Source organism: Phyllostomus discolor, chromosome 6, assembly GCF_004126475.2.
Source record: "Phyllostomus discolor isolate MPI-MPIP mPhyDis1 chromosome 6, mPhyDis1.pri.v3, whole genome shotgun sequence".
Classification (NCBI taxonomy): Eukaryota; Metazoa; Chordata; class Mammalia; order Chiroptera; family Phyllostomidae; genus Phyllostomus; species Phyllostomus discolor.
The window spans coordinates 87,552,600-87,568,154 of record NC_040908.2 but is presented as its reverse complement, the minus strand read 5'-3'; the positions used below and the strand labels follow the sequence as shown (position 1 = coordinate 87,568,154).

At 36.4% G+C, this 15,555-nt stretch overlaps 1 protein-coding gene across 1 annotated transcript in view; it reads right to left on the bottom strand.

Moving 5' to 3' along the window:
• ARHGAP20 (Rho GTPase activating protein 20) overlaps positions 1–15,555 on the bottom strand; it is a 124,426-nt gene that overhangs the window by 50,853 nt on the left and 58,018 nt on the right. Inside the window, exons 3-4 of the mRNA XM_028516621.2 lie at positions 9,975–10,133; positions 3,529–3,678 (exon numbers count right to left, since the gene is read on the bottom strand). Coding sequence (XP_028372422.1) covers positions 3,529–3,678; positions 9,975–10,133 — 309 coding nt within the window. The remainder of the gene's footprint in view (positions 1–3,528; positions 3,679–9,974; positions 10,134–15,555) is intronic.

Below are 15,555 nucleotides of genomic sequence, written 5' to 3'. Positions count from 1 at the left end.
TTTTTCTTTTGTTGATTATGTTCCAGTTAAAGGTGAGATCATATGGTATTTGTCCCTCACCGCCTGGCTTATTTTACTTAACATAATGCTGTCCAGTTCCATCCATGCGGTTGCAAAGGGTAGGAGCTCCTTCCTTCTCTCTGCTGCATGGAATTCCATTATGTAAATGTACCATAGTTTTTGATCCATTCATTTACTGATGGGCACTTGGGTTGCTCTCAGCTCTTGGCTATTGTAAATTGTGCTGCTATGAACATTGGGGTGCATAGGTTCTTTTGGATTGATGTTTCAGGGCTCTTAGGGTATAATCCCAGCAGTGAAATTGCTGGGTCAAAAGGCAGATCCATTTTTAGTTTTCTGAGAAAATTCCATACTATTTCCCACAGTGGCTGTACCAGTCTGCATTACACCAACAGTGCACTAGGGTTCCCTTTTCTCCACAACCTCTCCAACACTTGCTGTTTGTTGATTTGTTTATGATGATCATTCTGACCGGTGTGAAGTGGTGTCTCATTGTGGTTTTAATTTGCATTTCTCTGATGGCTAGTGATGCTGAGCATCCTTTCATATGTCTCCTGGCCCTCTGTATGTCCTCCTTGGAGAACTGTCTGTTCAAGTCCTTTGCCCATTTTTTAATTGGGTTGCTTGTCTTACTAAAGTGGAGTCATTTTGAGTTCTTTATGTATTTTGGAGATCAAACCCTTGTCTGAGGTATCATTGGCAAAGATGTTTTCCCATATAGTTGGCTCTCTTTTCATTTTAATGGTGTCTTCTTTAGCCATGCAGAAGCTTTTTAATTTGATGAGGTTCCATTTGTTTATTCTTTCCTTTATGTCCCTTGCTTTAGGGGACATATCAGCAAGGATGTTGTTGTGTGGAATGTCTGAGATTTTCCTGCTGATGTTTTCCTTTAGGACTTTTATGGTGTCATGACTTATATTTAACTCTTTTATCCACCTTGAATTTATTTTTGTGTATGGTGTAAGTTGGCGATCGAGTTTCTTTTTTTTGCAAGCTGTCCAGGTCTCCCAACATCATTTGTTGAAGAGGCTATTTTTACTCTATTTTATGCTTCTTCCCTCTTTGTCAATTAGTTGACCATAGAGACTTGGGTTTATTTCTGGGCTCTCTGTTCTGTTCCATTGGTCTATGTGTCTGTTCTTATGCCAGTACCAGGCTGTTTTGATTACAGTGGCCTTGTAATATAGTTTGATATCAGGTATTGTGGAAGGATTAGTTCAATTCTTTTATCCTTAGCTTCAAGCTGCTTTGAGTCATTCCATGCTGGTATGGTGCAGCAATCACCCAGAGACTTGGGCAGAGTCTATACACAAAATTTGGAGCTTTCATTCTTAGCTACTCTCCTTTTTGAGATTTCCTTCCTCACTTTTCTGTGGCTGTGTCTGACCCAGACACTTCTCTGGTTCTTCAGCAAAAAAAATTTCTTCTGTCAATTTAGTTACCCTACACTATGACGTGACTGTTGCCTGCCTTAGTCTAATGCCTTAAAAAGAGGAAACTCACACACTTGTGTTGGTCCCTCCTTCCAAGTTTCGATTCCTCATCAAAATCTGCCAGCTTTTGTTTACTTTCCAGAACCTTCAGGCAGTTGCTTGTATTTTGTTCAGAGTTTATAGTTATTATCTCTAGGGTTGAAAATCTGTTAATACCTCACTCTGCCATGCCAGAGGCAGTACTCTGCAACACTACTTTTTTTAAAAAAAGGACTCTTTTAATTTTGAAATAATTTCAGTTTTTTGAAAAATTGTAAAGGTAGTACAGAAAGTCTGTACATCTCCCACCCAGTTTCAGTTTCCTTTCATCTTATCCTGTCACATTATCATGGCACATTTGTCAAACTAAGAAACCAATAATGGTGCAATACTATAAACTAAACTCAACTATTTCACCAGTTTTCCTATTAATATCCTTTTTCTACTCTAGGATCCAATCCAGGATACCACACTGCATTTAGTTATCACATTACCTTACTGTCTGGTTTATGACAGTTTCTGTATCTTTTCTTTCTTTTTTCACCTTGCAGTTTTGAGGAGTACTACTAGTCAGGTAACCTATAGAATATCCCTCAATTTGGGTTTGTCTGATGTTTTCTCATGATTAGACTGGGGTTATGTGTTTTGGAAAGGAATGCCATAAATGTGAATTGTTCTTTTCATCATATTCTATCAAGGGTTACATGATAGTCATATGACAATAGTCATGATGTTAACCTTAATTATTTGGTTAAAGTATTCTACTTTTGGAGAAATATGATGCATGTAACACTTGTCTCCACATTCTCGCTTCTTTTAAAACAAAGCTTCATGGAAACTCCTTGTTTAAAGATATCATGTAGTCCAACCTCTCACTCAAAATTGCTTCCTTTTACCTATAACTCCAAGGAGATTAAGCAATTAAAAATGGTAATATCTAGGGAAATTTGTCACAGAAAAGAAGATATGCAGAGGATAATAAAAACACATGTTTCTTCCAAATAAGTTCTTAAAGTCTTATGGTGACCAACAGTGCATAACACAATTTAATGACATGTCTTTCCTTTATTAGCACATTAGTAGCTTAGAAAATTTTAGTTATCTGGCTTTAGGATGATGCCTGAGGAGTTTGGTGGTAGTGGGGAGAGAATCCTCCCCCCGCCCCTCAAAAAAAGATGTTGTGCGCATGTGATGAACATCAACTCTTTACTTCTTAAGTGTAAAACAAATACTGGACTTGCAGGTACAATTGTTCAAACTCAGTTATACATTTTGGTGTGCTCATCCTTACTGAAAAGTGCCAATTTAGCATGTGGAGGATATGAGCACAAATATTCTCCACCCATTCTCCAACCCCATCCTAGCCAGGGAGTGAATCTTAGAAAACTAACTTTAACTTCTTAAATCATAAATTTGCTTTTGATGATCACATCCCTGATGATCACAGGTACAAAATTAGAACACAATGTACAATTCAGGCACCATTTATATCATGAAATTAATTTTGTTTCAATAGTTAAAAACAATTTCTTTAGAAAATTTGGCAGTTATTCTAATGTAATTGGACTATTTTATAAAACTTTTTTCAGTAAAGGTCTATTTCAATAGTTTGAAAATACCAACTCAAAAGCACAATATGTAACACAATACCTAAACATTAGGAGAGGGAATGTTGGAGAGGGGGGTCTAGAGCTCTGATAACTCCATTCTTCTTCCATGGTCTTGGAGGTGTTTCAGTAGAGCCCATTTAAAAATTACTAGTCAAGATAAATGACTCCCAGGATTCTCAGTATTTACTATTACTTTTCACATATTTTAATAAAAAGCTCTTTGGGAGAGACATATAGCATGCAAGTGTCTTCACTGGGGGTGTCTCAAAAGGTGAGTTATTGACTTTGGAAGAAGTCAATCAAAATAAAATATTTTCCTTTAAAAAATTAGAACAAAATTTAATTAACTTTTTTCTCTCCACCCTAGAAATTATACAGTTGACTGTACTTCATAGGAGCTAACCCATATACAAGCTAATTCTTACCTGAAGGTGGCCACAAAGTTCACCGTGGGCCAACCCACAACAAAGGATCTCATGGCATCGGTGTTGCCTTCTCCCACTTCATCCACACAACTGGCTGTCCACATGTCACTTAACTTTATTTTATTCTTTATCTTAAAGTTGTTGTTATATCTAGGAATATAAAAACCAGACAAGACTTGTTTTGTTTCTTAAATTTTATGAGAGTTTCTGTACTTGTGATAAAAGAACAGTTCAATCAAGGCAAAGGATATCTTACTCATTGTTTTTATCTTCAGTGCTTACCACTGTAAATTGCAGCATGGTTGGCTACCACAGCCCCAAAACATCTTTAAAATATTTGGTGTATTAGTCCTCATGCCTGCATTTAGCTATAAACTGGCTGCTTTATTTTTCTGTATGTTAAGCATTGCATTTGGATCAAAATCCTGCTGCTGTTATAAAAAATGAATTGATTTCTTACTTATAATTTGCTTACTTCCAAAAACATTTGAGTACCTGAACAAGAGATTAAAATACACATTATTAATTAAAATATTTATAAAATGTTTACCTTGATAGAGATTGATATGTTAAAAATATAACCTGAAATTAGAGGAATTTATAATGCATTTCCAGCTGAGTGGTTATAAGATTTTCTAGTCTCTAGAAGCAAAAGTTATTTTAGATTTTGTTGGTACCATTTCCCCTTATATTTTGGAAATGGAAAAAAACTAGCCTAAAAACAGACCCTACACCAAAATGAAAAAAAAAAAAGAGGCCAAGAAGTATTATATTTAAGTAGAATTGACATAATTAATATTTGTCTCTGGGGACTCAGAAGTGATCTACTTGAAGTTGGCAATGCAATTGCTTTTTGACAATTTCTACCTATTTCCCTTAGAATCCTGATACTGACACCACCATGTCACTTGACCTAATTCACATATTTAATGCTCGTGATGGGCCTAAGACATAAGTAGTTAGAAGGTACTGGGAAGGATAAAGAGAATGCCCAGGGAAACCTGGGCACTTCCTGTCATTCAGAATCATTTGTAGATACTTCATATGGAAATATTCCTAAAACTCCTCATGGAATGTTTAAAGCTAAAACTCTTCAGTAGGATTTATAAAATGAAAAAGGATTTTCCAGGAACTATGCATGACGGATATTCTATATCCAAAGCCTTATTTATGCTTACCATAGGGCATACTTAATGTAAGGGAAATAAAAAATGCCTGATGGCACAATGGCTTCCTTCTATATTTCATTTCAATGTTTTTCACCCTATTGTTATGGATCTTTCAATTTTTTAGTTAAACACTCAACTGATAAAATCTTATTTCTCTTTTTAAAATCTTATTTCTTGTTAGCAACTATTTAGGTTATATAAAACTGAAACTACAAATCTTTTAGAAGGAAAGGTATGTCTTCAGATCTGTTTTCATGCATTTTGTGTTTAGTAATGCAGGTCTCTTTCTACATTAGTTGGTTCAGATACCATGTGGGAACTGCCACATCTATTGACCTGAAAAAAGTTATTCCAATGATTCTTTCCCTGGATCAGTAATGTGCCAAGGTTATCCATTTCCTGAATCAACAACAGGGTGTCTAAACGTAAAAATAATGCCTTCAATTCTAATGGCTGCTATTTATTGAAAATTCATCATGTTCCTGTCATTGTTATAAACCCTTTACATATATTATTTAGTTTGATCCTCAAGCAATTTACAGATAAGAAATACATTCATGGAGAGATTAAGACACTTGTCAAAATTCAAACAGCTTAATTAGCAGAGCTAGAATATGAATATGAATGTGAACAGTGTTGATTCCTGAGCTTATTTATGCTCTTAAACACTATGCATCTATAAAAATCCCTGGATGGGATTATATTTCCATGAGGTTCCTTTCCTTCAGCTTTTCATCAGTCTTACTCTCTCCTCTTTTAGTATCTAAAAGTTTTTTCTATTTCAAGGATCTTGGGTTCATTACTCCCCTCCCCTCAATCACACTTTTTATATTTCCAATGAATGTAGAACATACTTAAAACAATCTTTCATGAATTGAATCACTTAAATGAGCACAGCATTAAATCAACTGATATACACTTTGTCAGCTCATAAAAACATTTAAGTGGACATAAAGATCTTTGAAGCAGCGTGTGGAAAAAAATGATGTACACCTTATGTGAGAAAGGAACAATCAAAATAAAAAGTTGGCTATAGAAGTAGATGATAGGTACAGATTTTGCCAATATATCTAAAAGAAATTTACTAGTGGGAGAGAAACTGTCTTTACATTAAAACTTTTTTCTTTTTTTACATTTTATTTTAATTGTTCAAGTACAGTTTTCTGCCATTTACTCCCATCCCAGCCCACCCCCAAGCCCTCCCCACCTCCCTCCTGTTTCCACCCAGCCCCCTTATTTTTGTACATTAAAATTTTTCAGCAAAACATTATATAGTTTACATAAAACCACTTAGATGCTGGCAATATTCAGAACAATGACTTTCAATTAGAAAACAAAAGAATTATACTCTCAAAATTGTTGAGGAAAAAAATCCAAAAAAGGTGAAGGAGAATACTTTCTTTTATAAGAACTAAATTCATGTTAAAGTAAATAGTTTTTAAGGTCCCAAAGTGCAAAAAATAGATTATTGTAAGTTTTCATTCCTTGCTTATTTACTTCTAGGCTAAGCACAAAGTTAAGCACAAAGTTATGCACAAAGTACAGTGTGGAACAGTAGAAAGGGCCAGTCACTGGAAGTAAGACTTAGATTAAAAGCCTAGCTCTATCATTTTTCAGTACAGTGATTTTTAACTGGTGTGCCACAAGAATTTTTAGAACAGGCAATACCTGACTAATTAGTCAGGGGCATTGACCTCTTTTCCCTTAGACTGCCAAATAAAAAATGACTACAACCAACACAACAATAGCCGTCCAGTGTGAATGAATCAAAATTATACCTATTTTTTTGTCAGATTGCCAAAAAGTATATTTTTGGTGTGTTATAGAATTTTAGTGATTAGTTTGTATGTGCCTTGAGATAAAAATGTTGAAAATTGGTATTCTAGTACATGACCTTGGACAAACCTCCCCTCTCCTTGAGTTTCAGTATTTAATATCTAATACCACTCTTGTCTTGGGGATTTGTTAAAAAGATTAAATTACATCTTTGTGATTCCCTTATTATAATACATAGTATACAGAAGCCATCCCATACATTTTAAATAAAGGGATGGTAACTCATGCACATTTTTAAAAAATAATGATTTGTCCCTCTATGAATAGCACAGAGTCCCTGTGCCAATAGCACAGAGTTCCAGATGGATTTAGTACAAAGGCTTGGATGGAGCGACTTTGCTTTTTCTATATTCCTCATAAGATCATCTCCACTTCCAAAACTATATTTGCCTGTACTACTCCTATTCAAAAACATATTCTGAGTTTTAGTTTCATTCCACTGTGGATGGAAAGGACACATGGTAAGATTTCAATCTTACTAATTTTGTTAAGACTTGAGATATCACCTCATACCTATTAGGATGGCTATTATTTAAAACAACAATAATAACAAGTCCCCAAATGAACAAATAAAAAAGCACAAAAAACAACAAGAATTGATGAAAACATGGAGAAACTGGAACCCTTGTGCACTCTTGGTAGGAATGCAAAATGGTGCAGCTACTATGCAAAACACTATGGAAGTTCCTGAAAAAATTAAAAATACAACTGTCACACGATCTACCAATCCCACTTCTAGGTATTTATCAATGGATTGAAATCCAGATCTTGAAGAGATACCAGCATTCTCATGTTTGATGCAGCACTATTTATAATAGCCAAAATGTGTAAAAATCCTAATTATCCATTGATGAATAAATGGATAAAGAAAATATGGTATATACATACAATGGAATATTATTCAGCCTTAAAAAGGAAATTGTGAAATATATGACAACATGAATAAACCTAGAGGACATTATGCTAAGTGAAAAACACCAGTCATATTGGTGACACATATTGCATGATGCCACTTGTGAGGTACCTAAAACAGTCAAACTTATAGAAGCAGAGTGGAATGTTGGTTGCTAAGGGCTGGGGCAGGGTGAAAGGGGTGAATTACTAATTAATGAACATTAAGTTTCAGTTACGCAAGATAAGTTCTAGAGATCTGCTGTACAACATTACACCTATTAGTTAATAATACTGTATTGTGCACTTAAAATTGTGTTAAGAGGATAGATCTCATGTTAGGTGTTACCCTAAAAAAACGATCTTTTTCCAAAGGAAGAAAACCCAACACAGTATGAAATAGTTCCTTATCTTTATCTTTGCCTCTTAAAATATTAATAATTTACTAAGCATTTATATCATTTCTTCCTAGATGAGTATTTATTTGATCCTTTTATTTCATCAAAAAAAAAAAAGAAAAACCGATTCAATGGTTAAAAAACTAAATGGTTGAGGAATCTTCTATGAAATCCATAAGGAAAGAGGTAATAGAGACAGCAGACCACATATTGGTTAAAAGCATGGATTTTGAAATAAGATACACCTACGTTTAAATGTGGGCTCAATTAATTACTAACTTTGGGATCTTAAGAGGTCATTTAACATCTCTGAGTATCGATTTCTTATGTAAAATGAGAAAAATAATATTGACCTTATGGAATATTTATGAGTTAAAGTCTTTAGAAAAATATCTAACATATAATAAGATCCCAATAAATGTGAGGTCTCATTATTATTACTCAGATTAAACATAGTGTTTTGTAAAATTAGTATTTAGCCATGCCTACGTCTTATTTATAACATGGCATATTTTAGGTGTGAAAGTGTGGAGAGAAAAAGATACCATATTTGAGTGACTAAAAATCTCTTTGATGAGATTAGATTTATTAAAATACTGTTATCCTTTATGATTTTTCATAAATAATGAGAAAAGGGGATAGAACAAGTAGCAACCACCATGTTCTAGGCTGGGAGCTAATTGCATTGGCATTAGCATTGAGTGGAAAAGTGAATTCTGGTATTCTCTAAAGTGTATTCCAAATAAGTCTGTATCCATCACTGAATTACCATTTCAGATAAAGACCTCATTACTGCTTATCAGGACTACTACAATAACCTCCTGTCCAGTCTCTTTGCTTCTACTTGTGCCTATTTTCTAATCTATACCTTAGCTCTCAGAAGCAGAACAATATTTTAGAAGAACGAACCATATTATACTACTATCTTAATTAACACCCTCTAGAATAAAATATAAACTCTGTATCACAGCCTGTGTGATACTTAGCTTATGAGACGGCCCCCAATGATCTCCTTTCCTGAGAGTCACACTTTGAGTAGTTCCCTCCCACACTGTACCAAGGATGGTCTGTGTGGCCACTAACATATGTCAGAAATGATGGTATGCCACTTCTAAAATTAGCTTACAAAAGACTGCAGTTTCCATTTTGGGTGTTCTCTCACTTGCCTACTCTTTTTCTCACTCTCTTGCATCTTTCTCTCCAAGGAAGCAATACCATGTTGTGGGCAGTCCTATGGGAGACCCATGTGAAAAGGAACTACAGCTGCAGGTCAATAGCCAATGAGGAACTGAGGTGGGCCAGCATTCATGTGAATGAGCTGGGGAATGGACTCTCTAGTTCCAGTTGAACTCTAAGATGACTATAACCCGGTCGACAGCCTGACTGCAACTTCATGAGGGCTGAGTCTGAACCACAGCTAAACCACTGCCAGATTCCTGACTCAGAAAAACTGCATGAGATGTGTGTAGTTATGCACTGTTATTTTGGGGGGTAATTTGTTATATGGCAGTAGAAAATTAATATAGCCTACAAAGGTCCTGATAACCTAACCTTTGTCTATTTCTCCCATCTCAACTCCTATTCCTCTCCTCCTGAGCATTATGCTCCTGTTATATACGTAGGCAGGCCTTCTTCTAACTCCTCGGAAGGGACAAACTTTCCCCACCACTTTTGTACCTGGTATTCCCTCTGTCTAGAATGCTCATCCTCCTAATATCTGAATGGCTGGTTGCTTTTCATCCTTCATTAATTTTTCCCTCTAACTACATCTACCTAACATATGTTCCACTTTTACTTCTTCCAGCACCCTATTTTCTTCATAGAATTGTCACAATCTGTAATTAATGCCCCTGCCCAAAACCATAAGAATGAAAGCACCAAAAAGCAGGGACCACACCCATCACATTCTTCACTGTATCCCCTACATTTATGCAGAGTGTGGCACAGGGTGGGACTTAAACGAACACTTGTTTAATGAATAAACAATTGAGACCTTTTATTGCAAAAACAAAACAAACATAAAACTCACTTCAGCTATTAGCTATCGTAATAGAGACCAGCCATTCTCACAGTGAACACTGAATAGAAAGGTTATTTAGTCAGTGGAAGTGCAATTTTATGATACCTAGGAGCGAGTGTGGAGTATACTTACTTGCTTTTGGCCACAACAAACAGATCATTGAAGAGGAAAAGATGCCGCTCCTGCCTTTGCAGGCCTCTTTTGAGTTCCACTCGGCCATCAATTAGCAGAGTCCTATTGGAGCACATAGATGATGACAGAAATGTGTCCATGCTGGCAGAAGGACTCTCCCTATAACAGATCAAACACCACAGATCCTTAGTCAAATGATCACATATGGGATTGAATGCCCATAAAATTATAGCTTATAGTTGGTCAAGAAATAAAAAATTCTGTAATTTTTTATACAATGGCATAGTTTCCTAACTGGTGCCCCAGGCTATCTCCACAAGTAGTCTAACATTTTATTATGAAAAATTTTCAAACATAAATTAAAATTGGAAGTTTTTTTTCCCAAAGATTTTATTTGTTTATTTTTAGAGGGGAAGGGAGGAAGATAGAGACAGAGAGAGAAACGTCAATGTGTGGTTGCTGGGGGTTATGGCCTGCAATCCAGGCATGTACCCTGGCTGGGAATCGAACCTGGGACACTTTGGTTCTCAGTCTGCGCTCAATCCACTGAGCTACGCCAGCCAGGGCAAAATTGGAAGTTTTGTAATAAACACATTATAAATACCCCAATGTACGTACTACAATTAAAACTTTACCATACTTCCTTTAATATACCTATCTATCTTTCCTTCTGTCTACTCATTAATCCATTCTATTTTTGGCATTTCAGTGGAAACTACATACAGTGGTACATTTTCCCTTTAAATGCTTCAACATGAATATCCCTAACTAGATTTCAATATTTATAATTTTTTTTAAAGATTTTATTTATTTATCTTTAGAGAGGGAAGGGAGGGAGAGAGAGAGAGAGAGAGAGAGAGAGAAAGAGAGAGAGAGAGAGAGAGAGAGGGAGAGAGAGAGAGAGTCATCAATGTGCGGTTGCTGGGGGTTATGGCCTGCAACCCAGGAATGTACCCTGGCTGGGAATTGAACCTGGGACACTTTGGTTCCCAGCCCTCGCTCAATCCACTGAGCTACGCCAGCCGGGGAATATTTATAATTTTTAAAAATCCTGTGTTATCTTAATGACCAAGTCAACACAACAAATTTAGTAAAAATAAAAATAAAATGTACATGGAACCTTGAAAAATGTATGCACAATGAACTGTACAAACCTTAGGTGCATATTTACTGAGTTTGAATAATTGTGTTCACCTGCGTAATCTAAACCCTTATCAAGATGTAGAACATTATCGTTACTCCAAACAATTTCCTTTCCCCCCTTCTCAGTCAGTTGTTATATAAATCAGCTAAAGATGGACTCTATGTACCAGTCCCTGGATTATTTATTTCTTCACTGCAGCCTGAGATTCATTAACAAAAAAGTCTACTGGAACCAAACTCAAATTTTTATATGCCAAATTATTTTGAAAGTAGTCAGACAAGCAGATCTTTAGCCATTTATTGTTTGCCTGCTTTGCATACTCCACAAAACTATGCTCGACCTTTGCCATCCATTGATAAGACAAAGCCTTGTGGATGTAAGACCCCACGTCACTACCACCCTTTGGAGCTCTCTGACCCAGAGTTTCCCAACCTTGCTACTAAAGTAGACATGTAATCTCCAGAGATACCGTCTTCAATATCTATCACTTCCAGAATTCCCTTGCCCATCTCCCCTTCTAGATGGTGGCCCTGTGGCCACAAGCCTAGACAGTTTCATGCTATAAGGACTTCCTTTCTCATGCAACCTTGACTAATGGTCATATCTTTGTCCTTGATCAGCCCCCAAATCCCTCAAATTCCTTATAAAAGTCCATCCCTACCCTATCATGCTAAAGGTGACCACTATTCTGATATTTTTCCCACTAAAGATTAATTTTTCCTCTTCTAGAACTTCATATAAATGGAAACATGAATTTGTCAGGGTCTCCATCAAGGTAAAGGATGTAAGAGGCCATGCCCTGTCATCCCCAGTATCTGCTTCACATGGCAGCCACAATAAATGGACAGGTTGGCTTATTTATGCTTCTTGGGTTAGAATAATATTGTGTTAGGCAGTTAGACAGAGTAGAGTAAGGATGATAGGCCAGGTACAGAAAGTCACCAGGTGGAAAGCCCTGGGTGTCTAGCAATAGGCAGAACTGGGAAAACAAGGACCTCACCCCAGGGTGACTTGTCTTCCCCCAGCATGTTGCTGGTCATGTGGTTTAGACCCTCTGACCTTTCTGTTTGCTGGTCATATGGGTTTGACCCCCTTAGAAGGGGAATGAACAAGTGGCTCAGAGAATAGCCCTTAAAAATTAAGCCACCAGAAAAGTGAAGTTCTGACCCTCATCAAATACATCTAGGCCTCAGTTGTGTTTTAGCTCCAGGCCCAGAAAAGCAGCAAAACCAGACAAATGACTTCAGGACAAGCTGTATCGACTAATGACCCCCTGCCCTGGCATCAACCAGTCAGTAGAGACCACTGACTGAAGGACATGCCTGGGAAGCTGGTGAATATTCTATAGAAATCCTCCCCCCAAATCCCTACCCTTAAATCCCTTGGGACACAGGTGGCAAACACAAGGCCCACAGGGCGAATCTGGTCGTCTACCTTGTTTTATCTGGCCAGCACCTTGTTTCTACCCAGTGGCAGTGCTGAGCTCCTTGCCCCTAGTTAAGGAGTAGTCACATTTATACAGCCCTAAAATTACATTCGGCCATTTGAAGGCAACCTCGAGGCTGATGTGGCCCCCAGTGAAAATGAGTTTGACACCCCTGCCTTAGGACCAATGACCCAGTGCAGTTCTCCCTCCTGGAGAACATGCCCGTGCCTTTTGTCTCCCCCATTTCTACCTCCCCTCATGTGCATTACCTTTATCTTCCTCTCTCATAAGCTCCAAGGGCCCTTCTTGTGCCTCTGTAACTTATTTCCTGAGCCCATTCCTTCTACAGCTCACTTCTACCTGTGTGACTTTCTAAATAAACTTTCTCTTATAGTTGGAGTCTTGACTCTGAATTCTTTCTTAGCCAGGACTCAAGTACCCAGGATGCTGAATCAAGGTCCAATCTGACTCCATTGCTGCTGTTTTCATTTTGTCACCAACAGTATGGGTCACAGTGTTTAATCTCCCCTGGGTATACTAAAAGGCCAAGGACCATACGCTATCCCGGTAAGTCTCTGAAGTAGTAATGCCTTAATGTTTACCCATTCTTTCCTCTGTTATAGGTGTTCATAAAGTGTGGCCTCCTGCAAGTAGCATTAGTATCAACTGGGAACTTAAAAAATGCAGATTCTCAGGCCTACCTCAGACTTCCTGAATAAGTAACTCTGGAAGGCTGGGTCAGCATTCTGTATTTTAACAAGCCATTTAGATTATTCTAATACACACTGAAGTTTGAGAACCACTTATGACCCCATAACACATTCTGTCTGTAACAGTCTCAAGTTTTATAACTATGCATTAAAGTAAGTATAAGTAGCATATATTTGTACTTCAGATAAGGTGAACTTCTGAGAGTTGTTTCATGATTTCCTGTGGTTTTTGACCTACAGCTTCCTCTCCTAATGTGTAAATTCTATTATGCTCACTAATTACTAGTTAAGCACATACTATGTATGAGTGAATAACAAGGCAAGTAAGTCAATCAAAGTCCTTTGAAAGAAAAGGGAAAGAGAGTTTCTATGTTTGATATTATGGGTTGGAATTAAGCAGAGAGAAAAAGCCCATCAGAGAGAAAAAATTCTTCCTATTTGAAATTCTTTTGGGTGGGGGAGCAGGAGAGGCAAAATGGCATGTTTTATTAGGCAGTGATTTCAAACTTATAGAAAATAAGAATGATATTTCACAAGGCTATCAAGCAATTAATGGCCAACACAGCATTTTACATAGTTTATTTTCTTAATTGCCTGACAGGAAAATTTTGCAAGGGGAAAAATCATCTTCTGCATTTAAATTTTAGATATTCAATAAATAATTGCTTTTTGATTATAATGATAAAGCATTAAATAGCAGTACAGTTTAGACTAGGCATCCTCAAATTATTACTCAAAGGGTCTGATAGTAAATATTTTAGGCTTTGTGGGTCATATGGTCTCTGTAGTCAACTTCAACTGCCTTTGTAACACAAAATCAGTCATTGATAATACTTATATGTATAGGTGTGGCTGTGATCCAGTAAAACTTTAGTTACAAAAACAGGCAGCCTGTTCAGGCCATAGTTGGCTGACATGGGTTTATGCAATACCTCTAAAACATTTAAATGCTTATAAATAATGGTGAATCTGAAGCAATTATTAAATTAAATATTTTTTTTTGCCTGGGGTTAGAATAGACCAAAGGTTAATTACATTATTTTTAAAAATGGTTTACATTTTAAAGCAATTTCAAAGAACTTCCATACATACTAACTCATTTTACACCTCACAATAATACTTTCAAATAAGTAGATTTGATTGTGGGGGAGAATCTATGGTGAGTTGAAAATATTTTTCTTTTTCAGTATGGGTTTACCAATGTACACTTTAAAGATCTACATATAATTATGAGAAGAGATGCCTCATGACTTAAGTAACCTAAGCATTGGTTACCTACCCCACCCCCAACATTTAAGCAGTAGAATTTACTTGAGTAAAAATAAACATCTCAGCACTCACATAATTTAAAATAAAAAATTCTTTTGCAGAAGAAAACAAAAATACAAATAACCTTTGTTCTTTTTAAAACTACAATCTTAATCAGTGTTTCTTACTTAAAAATATATTTCTCAATTATGTGACTCTGAAGTATTTATTTTCATTCTGAGTGCAATGTAGATGTGTTTATTTTAGTGTCTAGAGTATGGAAATGGGGAAGAGGGGTAAGATTATAACCTTCTATTTAGCCTCTTAATATAGCCTGATTAGGATTTTTTACAAGTTATAATTAACAGAGCTCTAATATGATCTAACAAATACAAGCAGAGTCTAAGAATTAACCTGCTGTATGCTTCTTATGTCTGAACATTCCATTTTCAAATAGCTTTGTGAAGCTATTTCTGAAACGCAGAAGACATTTTAGGATCTTAATCATTTTTTTAAAACTAGATACTCGTTCTCATGAAACTTGGCCACAGTAATATCTCTTAATAGTTATTACTATGGCTCATTCTATAAGCAAATCCACATTTAGGTAGTTTTAGAGATACAGTTTTTTCATCTTAGACCACAAAACAGAATAAACTAAAATTTATGATAGAATACTTCTTGGAAATGTCTGTTTACACATGGTAATCAATGAATGATTATGATGATAAGTACTAGATAGGACCTCAACAACCTCTCAAAACGTAGCCTATGGTCACTGCTCATTCCAAATGCCATCTTTCCTATGGAAATTTTCTCTCAGATGAATCCTTGGTTGATATTTCTTATATGCTATCTAGCACTTATATCCTGCTTTGCAACTCTTTTTTAAATATATTTTATTGGTTATGCTATTACAGTTGTCCCATTTTCCCCCTTCACTCCCTTCCACCCTGTACACCCTCTCCCACCAACATACCCCCCTTTAGTTCATGTCCATGTGTCATAAGTTCTTTAGCTTCTACATTTTCCATACTATTCTTGCCCTCCCCC